The sequence below is a fragment of the Bos grunniens genome, chromosome 11 (genome assembly GCF_055505025.1).
Source record: "Bos grunniens cultivar Pamir isolate PY7600 chromosome 11, Bosgru_T2T1.0, whole genome shotgun sequence".
In the NCBI taxonomy this organism is placed as follows: Eukaryota; Metazoa; Chordata; class Mammalia; order Artiodactyla; family Bovidae; genus Bos; species Bos grunniens.
The window spans coordinates 29960362-29985312 of NC_141175.1; the positions used below are offsets into that span (position 1 = coordinate 29960362).

At 36.3% G+C, this 24951-nt stretch overlaps 1 protein-coding gene across 12 annotated transcripts in view; it reads left to right on the top strand.

Annotated features, from left to right (window-relative positions):
• Positions 1–24951, top strand: part of TDRD15 (tudor domain containing 15) — a 72466-nt gene that overhangs the window by 3867 nt on the left and 43648 nt on the right. For 8 of the 12 annotated variants that reach the window (XR_015135828.1, XR_015135825.1, XR_015135821.1 and 5 more), the window contains exon 2: positions 2395–2498. Coding sequence is in view for 4 of the 12 variants with exons in the window: in XM_086323596.1 (XP_086179722.1) it covers positions 5475–11712 (6238 nt within the window). In the remaining 8 variants the exon portion in view is untranslated. Of the gene's footprint in view, positions 1–2394; positions 2499–5471; positions 11713–24951 lie in introns of all 12 variants that reach the window. The other 4 variants (XM_086323596.1, XM_086323597.1, XM_086323599.1 and 1 more) reach the window with 1 other exon arrangement.

Below are 24951 nucleotides of genomic sequence, written 5' to 3' on the forward strand. Positions count from 1 at the left end.
GGAGGTTATTCTGTCCATTATGGGATATTTAGCAGCATCTCTAGCATATATTGGGCTTCCCAAGTGGCTCAGGTAAAGAATCTGCCTGCCAATGCAAGAGACGCAGATCCAATCCCTGGTTCAGGAAGATTCCCCTGGAGGAGGAAATGGCAACCACTCCAGTATTCTTGTCTGGGAAATCCCATGGACAGAGGAGCCTAGTGGGCTACAGTCCATTGGGTTGCAAAAGAGTCAGACACAACTTAGCGTCTAACAAACAACTGGCATATGCCTGGTATATGCCAGTGGGAACCCTGACCCTGGCCCAGTTATGATAAGTGAATATATCTCCAGATGTAGCAAATGTCCCCTATGGGACAACATTGTCCTTGATTAAGGAACTACTTCAGTAAAGAATGTTAACAAAATTGAAGTACTGATTTTGAAATATGCAATTTTAAAAGTACTCTATGCTGTTTTATTTTTACTTTATCAGTATCCTTAAAGACCTAAACCTAGAAACCATTTTGAATATATGGAGAATATAGGAGGAGGAAAACCAAGGCACAGATGCCTAATTTGATCCAGTCTTTTGGAACATGGTAACCTTGCCAGAATGCTAGTCAGAGTTTGACCAGAATTATCTTAAATTTTGAAAAGGAAGAATAAGCTGATTCTATCCCATAAGGGTGCTTTTCCTATTTTTTTTGTTGTTGTTTAGATTTTTGATTTGTATCTTTCACTTTTTATTTCTTGTCCATGATTACATGGGTTAGTTGAAAGAGCAGTGTGAAACAGTGGGAGTAATGTGGGAGGAGAACTTGGAGAACTGGACTGAATCAGAAAATGTAAATTCAAGCTCCCTCCTGTATTTCCTTTATCTTAAGTTTTTTCATTTGAAAAAATGGAAGTCTTATTGCAAAGATCTGTTAAACTAATGTGCAGAAAACTTTTTAAAAAAAATGTAAAGTGTTATAAGAAGCTCTTAATATAAGGAAAGAATTCAAATTTTTGTTAGAAAATTTACAAATCAAAAATTTAAATTACTTACATGACTCATTAAGAGTGGCATCATCTCTAATATGTATTCTGTAGAATCAGGGAATTTTAGTGTAGGAAGGGGTTTCCATATCAATTTTAATAGTTTTATGGATTGTATTTTCACAAACCTTAGCAGAACAGTGATACTTTGAATTTTTGACTTAAATTTAATTCATGAGTTTGTGAACTTTGAATTTAATTTTTAAAAATAGTCTACTTTTTAAAGAAATAAAATATTTCAATATGATATATTAAACTTAAAAGCAGTGATGAGCACTGATTGGTGCCATACAATTAATTTATTTAAATTGAGGCTCTACTGCATTTTTTTTTTTTTAAGATTAAGAAAAAAGATTTATTGAGCTGATAAATTGAAAACAGCAAGAAATGGGGAGGTGACAACTAAATGCTTGGATAACTTCCTAATAGTCAATTTATAAACAAACCTTAACATACATTAAGAGGCAAATAGCATGACTCAAAAAAACACAATATGGGTTAAGTGATCTTCATATTTAAATAATTACTAGTGTCATCCCTGAATCCAAAATAATATGGATGTGTTTTTTAATTGAAGTATAATTGACTTACTGTGTTTCAGGTATACAGCAAAATGATTAAGTTATTTGTTTATATTCAGATTATTTTCCATTTTAGGTTATTATAAGATATCAAAGTTCCTTGTCCTACACAGCAAACATTTGTTGCTTGATCTATTTTAAGTATAGGAGTGTGTATCTGTTAATCTCATACTCCTAATTTATCCCACCCCTGCCTTCCCCTTTGGTAACTGTCTGCTTTATTTTTGTTTGAACTTACCTGTATCTGATCATGTACTATTGTGAAAGTGTTACAAATGTCTGAGCCTAAGTTTTCCCCTAATACTGTTACCAAATACAATATTAAGGAAAATTATATGATGGAGCTGCTAGAAGACTGTGTTCATCAGAATGATTTTATTATTCTCATTTACTGGCTTTATAATTGTATAAATTTATGAAATTATTGGGGCTTCCCTGGTGGCTCAGAAGGTAAAGAATCTGCCTGCAATTCAGGAAACCTGGGTTTGATTCCTAGGTTGGGAAAATCCACTGGAGGAGGGCATGGCAACCCACTCCAGTATTTTTGCCTGGAGAATCCCCATGGAAGAGGAGCCTGGTGGGTTACAATCCATGGGGAGGCAGAGTTGGACATGACTGAGCAACTTAGCACAGCACATGAAATTATTAGCATACCATTTATAAATCTAACTGATAGATATTTGAAGTTTTATATTTACTTTTTGCACCTTTAGATTAAGAAGGATTTCTACTATTGCAAAAAAAAAAAAATGTTCGAAAAACCCAAATTTAACTCAGCTCTCTCATTTTACAGATTTGGAATCTGATTCTAAGAAAACAGTTCCTCAAACTTCATACTGTTAATTGAGTCTCAAGTAAAACTCAAGCTTCCTGATATCCTAATCTTGTGTACAAAGTGTAAGTACTTTCTGTCAGTGTAATAATAATCTAAGGAATATAATACTGAATAGAGTTTGGATCTAGAACATCTTTAAGTTATATCCTTAAATAATTGTCCCTTGTATAAAATAATTGGTTTAGTTTTAAAGTTCCTGTTGATGTTTTTTCCCTAATTTTCTCTGAATTGTTATAGTTTGATGATCTTCAGATACACAAGGGTAGGAGCTTTATCCATGACCCAGTGAACCTTCTTCATGATCGTATTGAGCAAGCATTGGAGAGGCAGGTGCCGGAGGCTGATTGATAGTCATTGAATAAGTTCTGTCTACCTGATTAAGAATCTTTTCCATAGTGAGCCCTTCAATGCACATCACATGTGATCTACAAGTTTTATTCATGTGCCAAGTCTGAGAGGCTCATCCATATGCCTCTTCTTCAGATTTATTTTGTAACAAATCCTCCAGCCTTGTTCCTTCAGAATTGCTAATCATCCTGCAGAAACTATTAGCTGTGGCCTACTAATATGCATAGGTTGTTAACTGAAACAGTTTCTTCTTCAGGCAAAGTAGATGTACTGGTAGTCCTGTCAACTTCAATATCTCCTTTTATTTCTTTGGCAAGGACTCTCCTGGGTTGGGATACAGTGCTTTTGTGGTCCATTTCTGGAAGTTACTGGCATTAGGTGAGAGAGCATGTGCAGATCAAGCTTAGATTGTTTTCCCCCTTTCTCTGTGAAATTCTCCATGAGGCCACTTATTTTGTTTGAAGAAGGGACAGCGGTGTGGAGGAGCAGGCTTCTGGTAGTTGGGGTAACCTCATCACATAACTTCCTTTGGGCTTTTCTTTGGTCTATTTTGTATATACCACATTCGCTTCATCAAGGAATCCTTCTGGCTGCATCTGCTTTTTATATCTAAAGTGTGTGTGATTCCTGGAAGACTTAACTATTTTTATCCTTTTCCTATCTACTCAGGTGACCCTTTGGGTGAATACCGAGAAGAATGTTCTTGGTATAATCAAACACAGGATCCTTTCTTAATAATACTTGGTCTTCCCTTCATGTAAGGTATTATAGATTTATAAACTGACTAAAGTCTGGTAATTGAGTAGAGGCCTGTGACTTTAATTAAAGGCGGCTTAGTCTGATGAGAGTCTTTAATGTATTGCTCATTGATTTTTATTCTTAAGGACATCAGGGTCAAATGAGCATTGCCTGGAATCTCTGTAGATCAAGCCATGCTGATTATCACACCAAGTTAATTATCTGGGAGGAAATAAGAACCGTACTCAGTACCCAGATGAACCTACATCATTCCTCTTTCTCTAGCTTTCCAGTGGCCTGTTTCACTGTGTGGACTTGGGTCTTAAGTCTAAAAAAGGGCTTCTCTTCTCTTATCTCTGAGATAACAACATTTATACTTTGGTAAGATTTTATGTTCCTGTCCTTCATGCTTGTTTTTCATCTTTTTATCCTTCTGAGTGTTTTGGGTATTTCACAAAATTTTCTTGTCTTCCATTCATCTTTATTTTGCATTGACTTTCCTCATAGCAGTAGGGACATTCCCATTGACTCTTATGTGTGGGTAGTTATTCCTGATTTCAGTTGTTGCATCTTAATGACTACTTAGTCATATAAAGATGCATCATCCTCTTTTGGGCTTTTTAAAAGTAGGAATCGAACTATTGAAAAACAATGTTTTGCTGTTTCCTTCAGTACAATGTTTATTCCTGAGGTGAGGGTTTCCTTGGTTTCTTTTAAGTGGTTCCCTCATTTTTTTTAGCTCCAGTGTTTCTGTCTGTCTGTCTCTCATTCTCATAGAAAAAAAAATTGCCAACTATTGGAGTCAAGCTGGAGTTATGCTGTTTCCTACCACAATAGATGTTGGTTCTTACCTGAATTTGGGGGCTATTTTATACTTCTTGAATATTTGACTTACAGTTTTTAGAATTCTAACAATCCAGAGAAACTTAGCTGGAGCCGTAGTTGTAGTAGAGAGCTTTGCCTCTGTGCTAAAGATTTATTTTCCTCTCCCCCTCCCTCCACACTTTTTGTGGGTGCCACCCATGCCAGTGACAGAGGCTTCCCAGGTGGTGCTAGTGGTAAAGAACCACCTGCCAATGCAGGAAACATAAGAGATGCAGGTTCAATCCCTGGGTTGTCAAGATCCCCTGAAGGAGGGTGTGGTGACCCATCCAGTATTCTTGCCTAGAGAATCCCTATGGATAGAGGAGCCTGGCGGGCTACAGTCCATAGGGTTGCAAAGAGTCAGACATGACTGAGCAATTTGACACTTACACATGCTAGTGACAAGCCTGGATGTACTTAACCTGTCTCAGGGTCTTTCCATGCCTGGCTTTCATTACTGGTGTCCCAGCCTATTGTCTCAACTTGTTGCCCTCAGAGGAGGAACCTGGAGTTGTATAATGATGCTGATAGGGTCCACATACTGCCAATTGACACAAGGTAGGGAGGATAAACAGTGTGTCCCCTGTTGGGTAACCATCCTCCCTTGCTTCTAGCACTCACCCCTTGGAATTATGGGTACTGGAAGAAGTCTGCATGAAGGAGTGTAGTTCTCTAGTAGACTTTATTTGGCTCTCTTCCATTACACAGTATCAGTCCAATATCTAGTAGAGATTTGTTGGTCTCTTGAAAAATACTGCCTTTTTTTTTCTGTTTTCCAGTGATTATATTCATCTCCGTATTTTTAAACATATCTTGGTTATTTCAGTAGGATTATTTGAAAGTGTGGAAGGCAGTGAGTGGTCAGATGCATTTCATTTATTTCGTCATCTTGTCCAATATATATAATTTTTACCAACATGTTCAGTTTGATAAATATAGACATGGAATTATTTTGATATTTAATATATGTTTACATACATGTAAGACTAATTTGGTTTATGTTTATATACATATAAGAGTAATTTCATTTAATTTTGACAACTGTCAGTCCAGAAGCTAATAGGTTCTTATTATTTGCTTTTTAGAAAATGGATCCTACATCTTTGTTACCAACCCTTTTAAATGTGGATCTGACAATATCACATATAGAATGTCTTCCCAAGGACATTCTGGTGAAATTTCAAGGCAGAAATAATATTGAATGTGAGTTTGACTACCACATATTGCAGAGGGAAATACAGCATATTCAAAAAGGAAACAATAATGTAGACATTGATGACTTTTGTTTGGTAGAGGAAAGAGTATCAGGAGAATGGCAGAGAGGAAGAGTTGTGGAAAAGAAAAATGAACTCTATACTGTGCTCCTCATAGACCGCGGAGAGGAACTGAGAGTTGACAGTACACAAGTTGCTTCAGCCTGTGGCAACTTATTTGAGCTACCACCACGGGTAACATTTGGCATTTTGGCCAACATACTACCAGCTGGGGAAAAATGGTCTCCCAAGGCTTTGAATTATTTCAAGTCATTAGTAGGACTACAAGTGAAAGGTTGTGTACAAGCTGTTTTGCCTCTTCAGATGATTCTTCTTGAAGTGCCAAACATAATATCCCAGGTACTTGAATTACAATTAGGGAGACTCATTGATGGAGATTCATTTCGTCTTATTGTGGAAATGGTAAAAGAATTCCCCAAACAAATGCCAGATTCATTACACCATAAAAGACCTGAATCATCATTAAGTAATAACGATACTTTACTTGATATTCAGCATGTTCTGGATAATTTGCAACCATCTTTGTTGGTGGGCAGTACTGAAAGTGTAAAAGTATCATCTGCGTTGAGCCCGAGTAAATTTTATTGCCAATTAATTAAATGGATTCCAGAGTTAGAAAACTTTACAACATGTATGACATTGCATTATGACATTATCAGCCAAGGAAGTGGTCCCACCTGTGATAATTTTGGACTACTTTGTGCTGCCAGAAGGAGAAATGGACAGTGGCATAGAGGAATTCTTCAGCAGCTTTTGCCCAATAATCAAGTGAGAATTTGGTTTATGGATTATGGCAGTACTGAGACTGTACCTTCAGTTCTTGTAAAGAAACTTAAACAAGATTTTATCTTAGTACCATTATTTTCATTTCCATGTTCTCTAACATGTTTACACAGTCCAGACAGAGCTACAAGAAAATTTCAACTGAGTATATTTAAACAAGCCTTGTTAGGACAGGTAGTATGTGCGCACCTTGATGGGTTCAATAAGGACGAGCATTTATATTATGTAACCTTAGAAACTCAAGAGTCTACAATTAGTTCTAAGTGTCTGCTGAAGACTGTAGGCACACAAGTACTTTGTCCAGTGTCTGATTCAAAAATTTATAATAGGCTGAGGGCGACTAGTGCTTCTGAGGTAAACAGCTTTGCAGTTGAGAGTTTTATTGCAAACACCAAGCAGTCAATAGACTCTCTAAGTAAAAAAGATACTTTAAAAATAGATTTTCCTGTTAAAACTGTAGAAATGAAGATAGAAGCTGCCTACATAGCTTTTGTAGTGTATGTATTAAACCCATCACATTTCTGGGTACGTACTAATGAACATCAGAATGAATTTCAAGATATAATGAAAAATATAAACAAACATTATGATTTGTGTGAAAATGATGAACTGATTCTAAGAAATCCAGAACCTGGATTATTTTGTTGTGCTAGATACAGCAAGGATAGACATTTTTATAGAGCTGTCATCACTGAAATTAACGGTCATAAAATTACTGTTTATTTTTTAGATTATGGAAATACTGATTCCATACCATTTTTTGATGTAAAAATTTTGCTTCCAGAGTTCTGTGAGTTGCCTGCTTTAGCCATGTGCTGTTCACTTGCACATATATTTCCTGTTGAAGATTTATGGGTGAAGGCTGCTGTTGATTATTTTAAAAAAATTGTCCTGAACAAAGAAGTTTTGCTTCAGGTTATAGCAAAAAAAGATGACAAATATACTGTAAATATTCAGAGTATTGAAGCCTCAGAAAGTAGTGATATTGTCTCTCTTATGTTACAAGCTGGATATGCAGAATATTGGGAAGTAGAACCAGAATGTTGTCCAAAATTTGTAAGTGAGTATTCAGTGTTAAATTTAAAATCTAAAAACAAAGTTAAGAAAGTCATATCTGCCCTTGAAGGACCTCAGTCTAAAAGGTACTATTCAAATAAGCTAAAAGAAAGTAACTTGTCTTTGTTAAAGTCCCCACCTGTTAATTTCTCTGATTTTAAAAATCCTTTCACCTTGTCTTTGGGACCTGAGTCACCATGGCGTTATAAAGAATATGTGTTTAAACCAGGAACAATCCTTGAAGTTAAGTGTTCTTATTCTTGTGGCCCAGGTGACTTCTTATGCCAGCTGCAATGTCAGTTAGAAGACTTAAAATTACTAATGGAACAACTTCAGCATTATTATAGTGTTCATTCTGATCCTTATCAGGTTGGGCACATGGCTTGTGTTGCTAAATCCTCTAAAGATGGGAAATGGTATAGAGCTGCTATTTTGACTCAAATATCAAAAAAAGAATTTGATGTAGTACTGGTTGATTATGGTTACCAGGAAAGAGTTTTAATTAGAGATCTTTGTGCTATTAAGCCACATTTTCTTTCTTTAGAAGCCCAGGCCTTCAGATGTAGTCTTAACCATTTAGTTGAACCCATTAGTTGTAAAGTGCTCAGTTGGTCGAGAGAAGCATGCAGAGACTTTGAGAATTTTATTTCTTCATCTAGAGGGTTATTGACTTGTGTCATCTGTGCCATAGTTCTTATATATCCAAACTGTTTAAGTAATTTAGTGGATTTACAGTCTCCATTTAGTAGTGCAAAAGAATTTCTTATTCGTCATGGCTCTGTACAATATTGTACAGTATCAAAGCCATTTCCATCTTCAGTTAGTCTTTACAGTTACTGTTATTCTTCCTTCAATATAAAAGTTGGAAGTGAGGAAGAAATATATATCTCTCACATATATAGTCCTCAAAAGTTTTATTGCCAACTTAGTAGAAATAATAAAGACCTAGAGATGATAGAAACAAAAATCAGGGAAATTAGTTACCTCAGTGATTGCCCCAAATATAATTTTAGTAAAATGAGATTATGTATAGCTAAGTATGTAGAGGATGGTCTCTCTTACAGAGCTTTATCAATGCCAACAGATTCATTATCTGACATCCTGGTGTATTTTGTGGACTTTGGAAATAAGCAGTTAGTAGAAGAAAGTATGTTGAGGGCTGTTTCAGATGAATTTCCAGAGTTGCTGTTTACACCTATGCAAGCTATTAAATGTTTTTTGTCAGATCTTAGCGATGTAGATATTCCAGCAGAAATCAATAACTGGTTTGCAGATAAATATTTTGGAAAACCATTAAGGGCAAAAATACTGTCCAGGGAGCCAGATGGCCAGTTTGGTGTGGACTTATATGATGGATATCAACATATAAATCAGAAAATTAAAATGTTGCTTCATGCTTATGGAAAAAAACATTGTGACCAAGCACAGTGTGTGAAAAAGGATCATAAAACAAATGAGAATAAAAAGGAGGCTGTTGCCTTGAAAGGCGAAATAGAAAACAACTATCACCGTAACGTAAGTAAAACTAGTCTGATAACATATTCTGAAAGCAAAACACATCAGCTAATGAATCCCAGAAGTATGTATGCTAGGCTTTTGAAACCATCAGTTTGCTGTAAAGTGGAACCTGTGTCAAAAAACAAGGTGAAGTCTTTGCAAGATGAACTTAAAGATGTAAAAATTGTCCCTGGACTTGCACATATTCTTGATGAACATGATGTGGGCCAACAATCAGTAAAGGTTGTATCACAGTCTTTTATCAGAGAATTAAATCAAGCAGCCTCAAAAAACATATATAGTCATGCCAGACCACAAATTAAAGACCTTCCTCAACCCAAGATTTACTTGAATGCCAGCGTTAAAGGATATGTTTCTAATATAAGTAATCCAGCGAGTTTCCATATTCAGCTTGCTGAAAATGAAAATGTAATCATCAGACTAGCGGCTGCTCTAAATGCAAGAAGAGCCAGTATAGTGAGAGAGAGAATATCAGTTAAACCCATGGTGGGAGATCTTGTAGTTGCAGAATACTCTGGTGACAATGCCATTTACAGAGCAGTTATTAAGAAAATTTTGTCAAGAAATTCTTATGAAGTGGAATTTATTGACTATGGTAACACTGCAGTAGTAAGCACATCTAAAATTTATGAAATTAAGAAGGAATTCTTAACCATTCCTCAGCTAGGAGTTCATTCTTTCCTTAGTGGAGTCAAGTGGAATGAACCTAATGAAATATGGGACAGAAAAACTGTGGATTATTTTGCTTCAAGAGTAAGTAACAAAACAGTTTCCTGTGAGTTTTTGAAAAGGCATGAACAGAAATGGGAAGTAAATGTAATTTGTGATGAAAAATGTGTCATTAATGAACTAGTGAAATGGACAGCATGCTTGAAACTACAGAAAACAGTATTACAAATGCCTCAGGTTGTCTCTCAAAAGGTGGGCCCTGTTGATAATGAAATGAAGAAAGGAGGATCAAATGGATATGAAGGTTCTGTGATCCTTCAGCCATCCTACCAACAACTGGTTAGTATTCCTTTTGAAGAGTTAAAACCTGGACAACTTGAAAAGGCTGAAATACTTCATGTTTCAAAAAGTGGAACGTTTTATGTGAAGTTATCTAAAAATAAAAAGATTTTATCAGATTTAACAGTATTAATTACTAAAGAAGTAAGAAACCCTGATTTTTTATCGGTGGAAAATATTGAGAAAGGCTTGGAATGCTTGGCAAAATCTAAGAACACTTTTCAGTGGTATCGATCAAAAGTAGATAAGTATGTTGATGAGAAAGTGCTTGTTTTTTTAGTAGATCGTGGTAAGTATGAAATAGTGCCTTTATGTAATACTAAGGTGCTTAGTAATGAAATCAGAAATATTCCAAGACAAGCTGTGCCTTGTAAATGGATTTGGTTTGAAAATTTTAGGAAGATGCCATTTGAGTCCATTGTGGGTTTGTTTGCTCATTTGGAAATAAAGATCCTTTTCCTGAAATATTTAGACTCTGCTTGGAAAGTAGACATTTTGATAGATGGTCTGTTACTTTTGGAATACTTAAATTTAAATACAGTTCATGTTGAAGAAAACAAATTTAGATCTTCAGGAATTATTTGTAGTATTGAATCTAAGACTCCTGTATCACCGTGTACCATAAGATCATTTACTTGGACACAGCTTCAAAATGGTAGGCAATATTTTGGTATTGCCACTGCTGTTTCAGATCCATCAGACTTCTGTATTCAGTTGGAAGATTTCTTTGACACAATGAAATCTCTCTTTATGTTGCTTTCTGATCTACCAGAAGACTTACAAACAGTGCCTCAAGAGCATATAATTCCCGGTTCTGGTTGTTTGTTCAAATATGAATCGGAAGATCAGTGGAATAGAGTAGAAATTTCCGAAGTCTCTGATCAGAATTTACTTCTTACATTGATTGACTATGGATTTTCTGTTTACATACATTATTCAGATATAAAAAATCTTAAAGTTGTTCCTGAAGCACTTCTGAATTTGCCGAGGCTAAGTTACCCTTGCATCTTACATGGTATCTTACCTGCTGAAGGGAGACATTGGAATGAAGAAGCCAAAAGATTTTTTCAAGATTTCCTGAGTAAACCAGGCTTAGTGTTTCAGTTTAGGGAATACAGTTTTGAAACAAAACTGAAGATAGACATCATTCATGAGAAAAACAATTTGGCAGACGTGTTAGTTGCCTCTGGTCTTGCAATTTATTCTAAAGATTCAGCTCATCTTGACGCAGTTACTACTACTGGATCTATTGAAGTCCAATATAAGTCAGAGAGTAAGCCTATTTGCCAATTGTTAGATCAAAATAATTCCAAAATAGAAAATATAAATTGTACATGCACTGAGAAGCAAGTGCTAAAAAATCAGAAAACTATAAAGAGGAAAGACATCTATAAACACCTCTTAAGGAAAAGCCATATTACTAGAAGATTACAGTCTGGAAACTCAGTACTGAGGAGGAAGAAGGTTGATACTGGGAAACATAATCCCCAAAGTACCATTACATTTGATACATGGGCAACAGCTTCATTTTGGGAACTACCTAATGGTTTGAAGAATAACACCAATTGCATTGAAACCATTTTTGCAAAGCTAAGTGAAGGATTGCAGGAAAATAATACAGTGGACTTAAGAACAACAGGAAAAGCACTGCATGTTAATGAAGTAATGGTATCAAAACATTTGAAAGGTAAGTGGACATTTTTAAAGAAATCATTCTTTTTTGTAGATTTTGTAGATTCTATTTTTGATTATTTAAAGGTTTGTTATTTACTAAAATTATTCAAGTTGAAAATGCCCTGCAAGATTTTACTAAAAACTTGAATAAATGGATAACTAGAAGAGATCACTTGAATTATAAAATGATGCTTTGCTATTTTTACCTTTTATGAATGCTTTGTGAATGTAATGAAGGTAGAGGATTTGAACCACATATGCATGAACACGTGCATGACATTTTGCAAACTTCAGGGGTTTCTCAAAACTCCTGAAGGTCCACAGATCTCAGATTGATCTTACTACTGTTAGAGAGCTTCCTGGGTGCATTTTGAAGGTGCATTATACTTTGATTCTTATCACATTAAATATATCTTGAGGTTTTTTGAATGTGATTTTTAGCATATTGACAATGTAATTAAACTTGTAGAATAAACTGACTCTAGCATATTCATCTGAAAACTTTTAGACATCAAGCTGTTTGTAAACATTAAATTTTTAATAGCCTATGTGCTAGAGTTAAAATTTTAATATTCTGTGTGGAATATTATCTTTTTTTTGCTTATGCATGTTATATTTCATTTTATATATGAATTAGTGAGGATTTATAGGTTATAAAGAATATTCTATGCTTAATGAATGCTCCAACTTGTATATTATTCCACATTATAACTAGTATAACAGGTTACATTGTTTCAATGAATGGAGGTATCTTGTTTTTAATTGATATATTTTAGAAAGAATATTTCATTTGAATTCATATTAGATGTTTTATAGTGAATTGATGAATGCTGTAATATGGGCCCTTTTTTTCTAATTTTTGAATCACTCTTTTATCATAGTAGCAATAATGGTCGAATGCTTATTATGTTCCCAGGTACTAGGTGGAGTTATACATATTAGCTTATTTAAAGCTTTCCACCACTCTTTTAAACTCTACTAAAATGTAAACTAATAACTAGTATCCTACTTCCTTGCCTGAATTCAAAACCACCTTACAGAGACAAGCAGAAAGACAATTGAGCAATATACTACATTTATTAAAAACAAAACAATATTTTAATGTGGCTTACATACATGGGTATATGGGTTTCCCAATACTGAATCTATAATATAGGCTTAACCCACGTAGGCACAGAGGAGAGTTTCTCCATGAGGGCTTACCCATGTAAAATTTACAGCTTGAGGTAGCCATATCTATAAAGGGAGAGAGGAAGGAGGAAGAGACTAATAAAACATAGATCTTTCTCACTGTAAATGAAACAGATTGCCTCGACTTCTCGAGTATGAGTAAGGATGGAATGAGACCAGAGGGTTGTTAATCTAGGAATGTGCCTCAATCATGAATACTTCACATGGAGGAAGATCAGGAATGAGAAGTGTCCTTCTCCCCCAAAATTATTATGAATATTTTACACTAAGGCTCAGGGAAATTAAGTAAATTGCCCATGGACATAGAGCTGGTAAGTAAGAAACTGAAATTTTAAATTCAGATTTCTCCAACTACAGAGTCTACTTTTGGCCATTATTTATACTTTAAAAAATTGTTTATTTTAGAAAGAGTTTTTCTATAAAACTCCTGACCATCAGTCCATTCATTTTGGCACTTACATATCTTTTATTGTTCCTTTACCTGTGAACGTTTTTGCTTTCTTTGTTTTGCTCATCAAATTCTTTAAGATCCCACTTTTGGTCACCATGTCTATCCCACCTCCTGCATCCTTAGCACACAGTGAGTCAAAAACTTAAAGTGTTGAAAGTAACAGTTATAAAAGGAGTTAGAGAATCAAACATTAAATTATACTTCTAAAAAATTTGAAGTCCCTTCTAAGGAAAGATCATAACTTCAGTGATACAAAAATATATGGTTTTATGGACAAAGAATAGCGCGATAGATTTGCTATCATCATAGTTTTAAAACAAAACAAAATAAGAAAACAACATAAACTGATTTCATTGCCTGGAGTGCAATCTGGGTTCTACCTGTATTACTTATCCAAGGGCGATAGTAACAACTGCTGTTCGCTACTATTATTGGCTGTAGCTTGTCTGAGTCTAGAGCAAAATAGTTTTAGTAGTTCTTATTTGAAGATAATCAATACTTGAGAAACTTTCTTGACTATTAAAAATGTTAGCAGAGGGACTCTAACAGCCATGCTTTTCAAGCTAGGCTTTGCATTGGCGTTAAGAAAGGATGTTTTCTTTTTTTAAAATTCTGATGCCTGTGTGTCAGTTTTACAGATTGTAGATTGTTTTCATTGGTCAAACTGTGGCCTTGCCATTAGGATTTTAAAGCTCCCCAAGTGATTCTGATATATAGCTAAGGTACAGAATTGCTATTCTAGAAATTACTATAGATAGCTTCTTGAATTGTGGGAGAAAATAGTAATTTTGTATTTTTATGTGGAGAAAATGTTTAGAATTGTTTCTGTATTTGGAGTCCAGACTATACATAATAAGTCAGACTAATCCTCTGCTAAATCTAATTTAAGGTAATGGACATTGTATTAGAAATGGCCTAGAAGTATATAATGCATTTATTTCTTCTTGCTCAGGTATTGTTTTAGTTATAGAAGTTTGTTGTTGTTCAGTTGCTAAGTCATGTTTGACTCTTTGCGATCCCATGAACTGCAGCACACCAGGCTTCCCTGTTCTTCACCATCTCCTGGATTTGCTCAAACTCATGTTCATTGAGTTGGTGATACCATCCAACCATCTCATCCTTTGTCAGCCCCTTCTCCTCATTCCCTCAATCTTTCTCAGCATCAAAGTCTTTTCCAATGAGTCAGCTCTTTTGCATCAGGTGGCCAAAATATTGGAGCATCAGCTTCAGCATTAGTTCTTCCAATGAATATTTGGGGTTGCTTTCCTTTAGGATTGATTGGTGTGATCTTGCAGTCCAGGGGATACTCAAGAGTCTTCTCCAACACCACAGTTCAAAAGCATCAATTCTTCAGTACTCAGCCTTCTTTATAGTCCAACTCTCACATCCATACATGAGTACTAGAAAAACCATAGCTTTGACAATATGGACCTTTGTTGGCAAAGTGATGTCTCTGCTTTTTAATACACTATCTAGGTTTGTCATAGCTTTTCTTTCAAGGAGCAAACATCTTTTAATTTCATGGCTACAGTCACCATCTGCAGTGATTTTGGAGCCCAAGAAAATGAAATCGTACTTTTTCCACTTTTTCCCCATCTATTTGCTATGAAGTGATGGGACCAGATGCCATGCTCTTAGTTTTTTGAATGTTGAGCTTTTTCACTCTCCTTTTCATCAAGGGGCTCTTTAGTTCCTCTTTGCTTTCTGCCATTAGCTTGTAGAAGTTGCTGCCTCTAATATTTAGACAAATGTCTAGATTTAACCTTATAGTAGGCTAAATGGCACCCCACTCCAGTACTCCTGCCTGGAAAATCCCATGAACGGAGGAGCCTGGTGGGCTGCAGTCCATGGGGTCGCTGAGGGTCGGACACGACTGAGCGACTTCACTTTCACTTTTCGCTTTCATGCATTGGAGAAGGAAATGGCAACCCACTCCAGTGTTCTTGCCTGGATAATCCCAGGGACGGGGGAGCCTGGTGGGCTGCTGTCTATGGGGTCGCACAGAGTTGGACACAAATGAAGTGACTTAGCAGCAGCAGCCTACTATAACATATGAATATTTAAATGTTCAAGGCAATTGTTTTTATTTACAGACTGTTTTCTCCAAAATAAAAATTACTAGTCCTTCTCCAGGATGTTTTTACAGGGTTCTTTTGTTTTTGTTTTATTGGTGTGGTTGGTTGGTTGGTTACTTGCTTTTTTATTTTGCTCTGGAAGTCCTGTAACAATTATTTCAAAAAGAATCTTCATGTGAACTGTGCTTGCGTGCATGCTAAATTGCTTCAGTCTCGTCCAACTCTTTGTGACCCTATAAAATGTAGCCCACCAGGCTCCTCTGTCCATGGGATTCTTCAGGTAGGAATACTGGAGTGGGTTGCCTTGCCCTTCTCCAGGGGAATCTCCTGATCCTGGGACCGAATCCACATCTCCTGTGGCTCCTGCATTGTAGGCAGATTCTTTTCTCATTTGGGTTATTACAGAATATTGAGTAGAGTCCCTTATGCTATACAGTAGATTCTGAAGTGAAAAGTGCTCAATCTTGTCTAACTTATGAGATACCCCCCTACCCCCACCACCATGGACTGTAACCCACCAGAATCCTCTTGCCTGTTGAATTTTCTAGAAAAGAATACTGTAGTGGGTTGCCATTTCCTTCTCCAGGGGATCTTCCAGACCCAGGGATTGAATCCGCATCTCTGGTGTCTTCTGCTTTGGCAGGAAGATTCTTTACCACTAATGCCACCTGGGGTCCTGCGTGTAAGCTTTATCTCTGACTTACATCACTTATGATAAACTTCAGTTCATTCATGTTGCTATAAATGGCATTTTTTCATTCTTTTTAATGGCTGAGTAATAGCCCATTGTATATATTACTACATCTTTATCCATTCATCTGTAACTGTACCAATTTGCATTCTTACCAACAGTGTAGGAAGGTTCTCTTTTCTCCATACCCTTTCTAGCATTTACTGTTGTAGGTTTTTTTTTTTTTTTTTTTAATCATGGCCATTATAACAAGTGTGAGGTGATATCTCATGGTAATTTTGGTTTGCATTGCTCTAATAATTAGTGATGTTGAGGATCTTTTCATGTGTGTAAAGGTTTCCTTTGTGGTGCAAAAGCTTTTGAGTTTAAATTGGTCCCATTAGTTTTTTTTGTTTTTATTTTCATTTCTCTAGCAGATGGCCTGAAGAAGATATTGCTGTGATTTCTGTTAGGGCGTGTTCTGCCTATGTTTTACTCTAAGAAAAACAGTGATATTTGTTACAGTGATGTTTTCGGGTTTGTGCCAATACCTGTTGTTTTTATGACTGTAGCTTTGTAGTATAGTCTTAAGTCAGGGCACCTGGTTCCTTCAGCTCAGTTTCTCTCAAGATTGCTTTGGTTATTAGATGTCTTTTGTGTGTCCATACAGATTTTAAGGTTTTCTTGTTATAATTCTGTGAAAAATGCCATTGGTTACTTGATAGGGATTGCATTGAATCTGTAGTTTGCTTTGGTAGTATAGTCATTTTGAAAATACTGATTCTTCAAGTCCAAGAACATAGTTTATATTTCCATCTGTTTATGTAATCTTCAATTTCTTTCATCAGCATCTTGTAGTTTTCAGAGTACATGTCTTTTGTTTTCTTAGGGTAGGTTTATTCCTAGGTAATTTATTCTTTTTGGTGTGATGGTAAATGGGATTGTTTCTTTAATTTTTTTCTAATCTTTTGTTGTTAGTGTATAGAAATACAACAGATTTCTGTATATTAATTTTGTATCCTGCAACTTTACAGAATTCATTGATGAACTCTAATAGCTTTCTGGTACCATCTTTCAGTTCAGTTTAGTCGCTCTGTCATGTCCAACTCTTTGCGACCCCATGAATTGCAGCATGCCAGGCCTCCCTGTCCATCACCAATTCCCGGAGTTCACCCAAACTCATGTCCGTCGAGTCGGTGATGCCATCCAGCCATCTCATCCTCTGTCGTCCCCTTCTCCTCCTGCCTCCAATCCCTCCCAGCATCACAGTTTTTTACAATGAGTCAACTCTTTGCATGAAGTGGCCAAAGTATTGGAGTTTCAGCTTTAGCATCAGTCCTTCCAAAGAACACCTAGGACTGACCTCCTTTAGGATGGACTGGTTGGATCTCCTTGCAGTCCAAGGGACTCTCAAGAGTCTTCTCCAACACCACAGTTGAAAAGCATCAATTCTTTGGCACTCAGCCTTCTTCACAGTCCAACTTTCACATCCATACATGACCACAGGAAAAACCATAGCCTTGACTAGACGGACCTTTGTTGACAAAGTAATGTCTCTCCTTTTGAATATGCTGTCTAGGTTGGTCATAACTTTCCTTCCAAGGAGTAAGCGTCTTTTAATTTCATGGCTGCAGTCACCATCTGCAGTGATTTTGGAGCCCCCCAAAATAAAGTCTGACACTGTTTCCATTGTTTCCCCATCTATTTCCCATGAAGTGATGGGACCAGATGCCATGATTTTAGTTTTCTGAATGTTGAGCTTTATGCCAACTTTTTCACTCTCCTCTTTCACTTTCATCAAGAGGCTTTTTAGTTCCTCTTCACTCTTCTGCCATAAGGGTGGTGTCATCTGCACATCTGAGGTTATTGATATTTCTCCTGGTACCATCTTTAGGATTTTCTGTATATTGTATCATGTCATCTGCAAGCAGTGACAGTTTTTCTTCTTTTCCAATTTGAATTTCTTTTACTTAACTTTTTCTTCTCTGATTGCTATGGCTAGGATTTCTAAAACTGTTGAATAAAAGTGTCAAGAGTGAACATTCATTTCTTGCTTCTGATCTTATAGGAAATGCTCTCAGCTATTCACCAATGAGTATGTCTTATACAGTTTGTTTATTTACCTGGAAGACATCTTTGAAAGAAATCTGGAATGGCAACCCAGTTTTAGAGAAGAATATTGTCTCACATTTTAAATTTGAGATATCTGGACATCCAAAGGGGAGTGGCTGACAAGCATGCAAAATGCCAGATGGAATTTTGAAAATATAACACTAAGTGATATATATTCATAAATCACCTGTATTAAATCTAGCATGGTAGTGAAAAGTATGGGCATTGAGGCCAAATTCCCTGAATTTGAATTCCTTTTTCCATCCTTTATTAATTGAGTAGATAAGCTTTTTAACTGATCTGTTCCTCAGCTTCTTCATCTGTAAAATGGAGATCATCGTAATTACTCCATTGTCTGGTGGAGGATTAAATAAAACACAAAGTGTTTTCACTAGTACCTCAGTTCAGTTCAGTTGCTCAGTCATGTCCAACTTTCTGCAACCCCATGGACTGCAGCACGCCAGCCCTCCCTGTCCATCACCAAATCCCAGATTTGACCCAAACTCATGTCCATTGAGTTGGTGATGCTATCCACCCATCTAATCCTCTGTCGTCCCCTTCTCCTGCCTCAGTCTTTCCCAGCATTAGGGTCTTTTCAAATGAGTCAGCTCTTCGCATCAGGTGGCTAAAGTACTGGAGTTTCAATTTCAGCATCAGTCCTTCCAATGAATATTCAGGACTAATTTCCTTTAGGATGGACTGGTTGGATCTCCTTGCAGTCCAAGGGACTCTCAAGAATCTTTTCCAATACCATAGTTCAAAAGCATCAATTCTTCGGTGCTCAGCTTTCTTTATACTCCAACTCTCACATCCATACATGACTACTGGAAAAACCATAGCCTTGACTAGATGGACCTTTGTTGGCAAAGTAATGTCTCTGCTTTTTAATATGCTGTTTAGGTTGGTCATAACTTTCCTTCCAAGGAGTAAGCGTCTTTTAATTTCATGGCTGCAATCACCATCTGCAGTGATTTGGGAGCCTCCCCAAAATAAAGTCAGCCACTGTTTCCCCATCTATTTCCCATGAAATGATGGGACCAGATGCCATGATCTTAGTCTTCTGCATGTTGAGTTTTAAGCCCACTTTTTCACTCTCTCACTTTCATCAAGAGGCTCTTTAGTTCTTCCTCACTTTCTGCCATAAGGGTGGTGTCATCTGTGTATTAGGTTATTGATATTTCTCCCAGCAATCTTGATTCCAGCTTGTGCTTCATCCACCCCAGCGTTCCCTCATGATGTACTCTGCATATAAGTTAAATAAGCAGGGTGACAATATACAGCCTTGACCTACTCCTTTTCCTATTTGGAACCAGTCTGTTGATTCATGTCCAGTTCTAATGGTTGCTTCCTGACCTGCATACAGATTTCTCAAGGGGCAGGTCAGGGGGTCTGGTATTCCCATCTCTTGAAGAATTATCCAGTTTATGTGATCCACACAGTTAAAGGCTTTGGCATAGTCAATAGAAGTAGATGTTTTTTCTGGAACTGTCTTGCTTTTTCAATGATCCAGTGGATGTTGAAACTTTGGTCTCTGGTTCCTCTGCTTTTTCTAAACCCTGCTTGAACATCTGGAAGTTCACGGTTCATATATTGTTGAAGCCTGGCTTGGAGAATTTTGAGCATTGCTTTACTAGCGTGTGAGATGAGTGCAATTGTGTGGTCATTTGAGTATTCTTTGGCATTGCCTTTCTTTGGGATTGAAATGAAAACTGACCTTTTCCAGTCCTGTGGCCACTGCTGAGTTTTCCAAATTTGCTGACATATTGAGTACATCACTTTCACAGCATCATCTTTTAGGATTTGAAATAGCTCAACTGAAATTCCATCCACTAGCTTTGTTCGTAGTGATGCTTCCTAAGGCCCACTTGACTTCACATTCTAGCATGTCTGGCTCTAGGTGAGTGGTCACACCATCGTGATTATCTGGGTCATGAAGATCTTTTTTGTACAGTTCTTCTGTGTATTCTTGCCACCTCTTCTTAATATCTTCTGCTTCTGTTAGGTCCATACCATTTCTGTCCTTTATTGAGCCCATCTTTGCATGAAATGTTCCCTTGGTATCTCTGATTTTCTTGAAGAGATCTCTATTCTTTCCCATTCTGTTGTTTTCCTCTCTTTCTTTGCATTGATTGCTGAGGAAGGCTTTCTTATCTCTCCTTGCTATTCTTTGGAACTCTGCATTCAAATAGGTATATCTTTCCTTTTCTCCTTTGCTTTTCACTTCTCTTCTTTTCACAGCTATTTGTAAAGCCTCCTTAGACAGCCATTTTGCTTTTTTGCATTTCCTTTTCTTGGCGATGGTCTTGATCCCTTTCTCCTGTACAGTGTCACGAACCTCTGTCCATAGTTCATCAGGCACTCTGTCTATCAGATCTAGTCCCTTAAATCTATTTCTTACTTCCACTGTATAATTATAAGGGATTTGATTTAGGTCATACCTGAATGGTCTAGTGGTTTTCCCCACTTTCTTCAATATAGGTCTGAATTTGGCAATAAGGAGTTCATAATCTGATCCACCGAAGAAGGCAATGGCACCCCACTCCAGTACTCTTGCCTGGAAAATCCCATGGATGGAGGAGCCTGGAAGGCTGCAGTCCATGGGGTCGCTGAGGGTCGAACACGACTGAGCGACTTGACTTTGAATTTTCACTTTCATGCATTGAAGAAGGAAATGGCAACCCACTCCAGTGTTCTTGCCTGGAGAATCCCAGGGACGGGGGAGCCTGGTGGGCTGCCGTCTATGGGGTCACACAGAGTCGGACACGACTGAAGCAACTTAGCATTAGCAATCTGATCCACAGTCAGGTCCCGGTCTTATTTTTGCTGACTGTGTAGAGCTTCTTCATCTTTGGCTGGAAAGAATATAATCAATCTGATTTCGGTGTTGGCCATCTGGTGATGTCCATGTGTAGAGTCTTTTCTTATGTTATTGTAAGAGGGTGTTTGCTATGACCAGTGTGTTCTCTTGGCAAAACTCTATTAGCCTTTGCCCTGCATCATTCCGTATTCTAAGGCCAAATTTGCCTGTTATTCCAAATGTTTCTTGACTTCCTACTTTTGCATTCCAGTCCCCTACAATGAAAAGAACGTCTTTTTTGGTGTTAGGACTAAAAGGTCTTGTAGGTCTTCACAGAACTGTTCAGCTTCAGCTTCGTCAGTGTCACTATTACCTGATTCATAGTAGATGCTTATTGTTAGCCAGTAATCATTATAATAAAGCAACTATATTTACTTTGAAAATATTTTGGGAAATGGTAACATGAAAAAGTTCTGATGCTACTCTGTAAGGAGTGTTTAGGACAATGTATGCGTGTGCACACATCCTACTTAACAGTGTGAGATTAATAGTTAAATTTCTATTTTGAAGTTAGGACTTATGATTAAGAGATAATTATTGTTTTAAATAAGCATTGGAATAGGCTATAGGTGTTTCACAGAGGTTATACTTGTTTAAGAAAGCTATTTTTAGTTTCTCTGTATATGGTTATTTGTTTACATTTTAGTGTATGCATAATTTGTTTATGCTGTATTTCATATCTTTACTTTTTATATTGGGACTTTTAGGAATTATGTAGAAATTCTATTTATGTCAAATCTTGAGTAACTATTAATTGAACCCATAATGCTTTGAAAATTGTATTCATCATGTGCATTTTTGTTTGCTTTTTCAGTAGAGGGAGAAGAAAGTTCAGATGGTTTATGCATCAACAGATGGTACATAGGATACACAGTAATTGCTATAATTAGATGTTCCAGATATATTTTAAAAGTTGTAAGTGTAGAACAACTTCTAATATATTAAAACTGTTAAAATAATCTAGATTGTTCAGATTATTTTCTCAGGAGACAGTAACTAGAATGTTAGAGAAATTTTTGACACCAAGAATTGTTATTTAATGTAAAAAGTGTTACTTAGGAAATGTGTTTCACCTCTAAAGTATCTTGAAAAACTTTTATTCAAGAAATAATTTTTACACATGCTTTTACAGTCACTAGATAATATCATTTCAATATTTTCAGCTGTCTTCACTGACTAATGTCTGTGTTTCAGTTGCTGCTTTGTAGGGTCCTAATTTCAGTCCTGAGTTATATACAGAGTTAACCCTGTGTAACTGTATTCCCTCAGAAGTAGAGGTGCTTATAGGACTGACATTTATCAGAAGGTCATGGTTAATCCTATTTTCCCATTTTTTTAGCTCTTCAGTTCAGTTCAGTTCAGTTGCTCAGTCGTGTCCGACTCTTTCCAACCCCATGAATCGCAGCACGCCAGGCCTCCCTGTCCATCACCATCTCCCGGAGTTCACTCAAACTCACATCCTTCGAGTTGGTGATGCCATCCAGACATCTCATCCTCTGTCATCCCTTTTTCCTCCCACCCCCAATCCCTCCCAACATCAGAGTCTTTTCCAATGAGTCAACTCTTCACATGAGTTGGCCAAAGTACTGGAGTTTCAGCTTCAGCATCATTCCTTCCAAAGAACACCCAGGGCTGATCTCCTTTAGAATGGACTGATTGGATCTCCTTGCAGTCCAAGGAACTCTCAAGAGTCTTCTCCAATACCACAGTTCAAAAGCATCAATTCTTTAGTGCTCAGCTTTCTTCACAGTCCAACTCTCACATCCATACATGACCACAGGAAAAACCATAGCCTTGATGGACCTTTGTTGGCAAAGTAATGTCTCTGCTTTTGAATATGCTATCTAGGTTGGTCATAACTTTTCTTGAAGGAGTAAGCGTCTTTTAATTTCATGGCTGCAGTCACCATCTGCAATGATTTTGGAGCCCCAAAAGATAAAGCCTGACACTGTTTCCCCATCTATTTCCCATGAAGTGATGGGACCAGGTGCTTTTTAGCTCTTACTATGGTGTTTTTCTTCCTTTCATTTTATCATTATATCTACTTTTAATTTGGGTTTGGGTTTATTGCTTGTGGATATTTGTGATATGTGGGTATTTGTGACATTAAAGAACATCCTTCTCTAGTGGTAGGAGTATAGATATTGTCAGAGCATTTACCTGTGAATTGAAATTTATTTTGCAAGTAAATATTGTCGCTCAGTTGGTAAAGAATCCGCCTGCACTGCAGGAGACCTGGGTTCGATCCCTGGGTTGGGAAGATCCCCTGGAGAAGGAAATGGCAACCCACTCCAGTATTCTTGCCTGGAGAATTCCATGGACAGAGGAGCCTGGTGTGCTACATTTCATGGGATTACAGAGTCAGATACAGCTGTATGACTATGTTTAGTTCAAATATTTATTGGGCAAATCCAGTGTTTTGGTGCAAAGATAGAACCTTAAAATTATACAAGTGTGCTTAAGAGTCAGTGTAAATCAAATAGTTTTGAAAAACTAGAGATCTAGGGATACAAAGAATTTTGTGAAAAACTTAAATTTTCAAAGCTGGCTAAGGGAATAAGCTTTGTCATTTGTACATATATATTGAGTGTTGAATATGTGTTGGTATTATTTTTTGAGCCTAGGAAATAATTTCCAGAAATACTATTTATGAATATATTGACATTTAAATTTTGTATCCTGAAAGTTAATTTATTCAAGGCAGGTAGACATTATTTATATATTTTTACATTATGAGTTAATATCTAGTTGTGATTATTTTAGAAAGAGTTTTAACATTTACTCATTCTTACCTAATTTTTTTGAATAATTTTGTGTTACTTGCCCTCAAACCTCACCAGATATTAAAGTTATTTACTACAGTTTAGAAGAGTGATTCTATTGGAAAATAATTCACTCTACATAACTTCTATGACTATTGTATCTCTGGGTTGCTTTTGTTCTTGTGTGGGTGTGTTTTTTTTTTTTTTTAATGATTTGATTAGTTTTAAAGAATTTGAATGCTAAAGTAAGATAAAGTTAGTAATAATGAATTTTTGGGCACTAATTTAATCACGAAGGGCTGCATACTCCTTTAGATTTTTAGAATTCTTTTAACTTCATTTATGTCTTACTGTATAGTATTTTATGTTTGGAAATGATCAGAAATGAACAGACTTATTCACAGAATTTGAATTAATAAATCCTGTAGAAAATATTTTTTCAAGTCTGCATTTCAGATTTTAATAAGAATATTGAGCTCTAATATTTTAAATGATAAAACTTTCTTACATTATTAATGAATATTATTTGTGTATACCCAAAGAAAATTATTTTTGTTTTGTGTATTGAATGTTTTGAGTTAAATTTTTTCACTGTAAAATAATTGTGATACTTCCTAAACAGTATATGTGTGTGTATATGTTTTAACAAAATCATGCCATATGCATATTGTGATGAAAAATTTAATTCATTTAATTTTATTTACAAAGATAGTTCTTACTCAAACACATTATAGTTTCATGTGTTTAAAAATAGTTTTGTCTTCTCAGAAAACAGACTTTTAAAAATATTCTTCATCCTTTTCACTTTTAAAAATTGAAGCTCTCTTTTAAAACATTTTTTTGGTTTCTACTCTGAATTCTCATCCATTTTCAGAAGTCTCCAGTATTGTATTTTTATCTCTACTTGACTTTTAGAATAATTTTTCTTGGTATGGATATCATAATATAACCTAGATACATTTAAGATTTATTCTAATAGTCATTCCCCTTTGGCTATGATGCATTAACATCTTCGTGTGAACCCTAAGTAATAGTTTTAATATATTTCCTTAGTTTTGCCATAATTTTTTAGTAATCATAAAGTGATCAGTTGCTGACTAAAGCTACTCTTGTCATAATGCTTTCGTGTAGCAC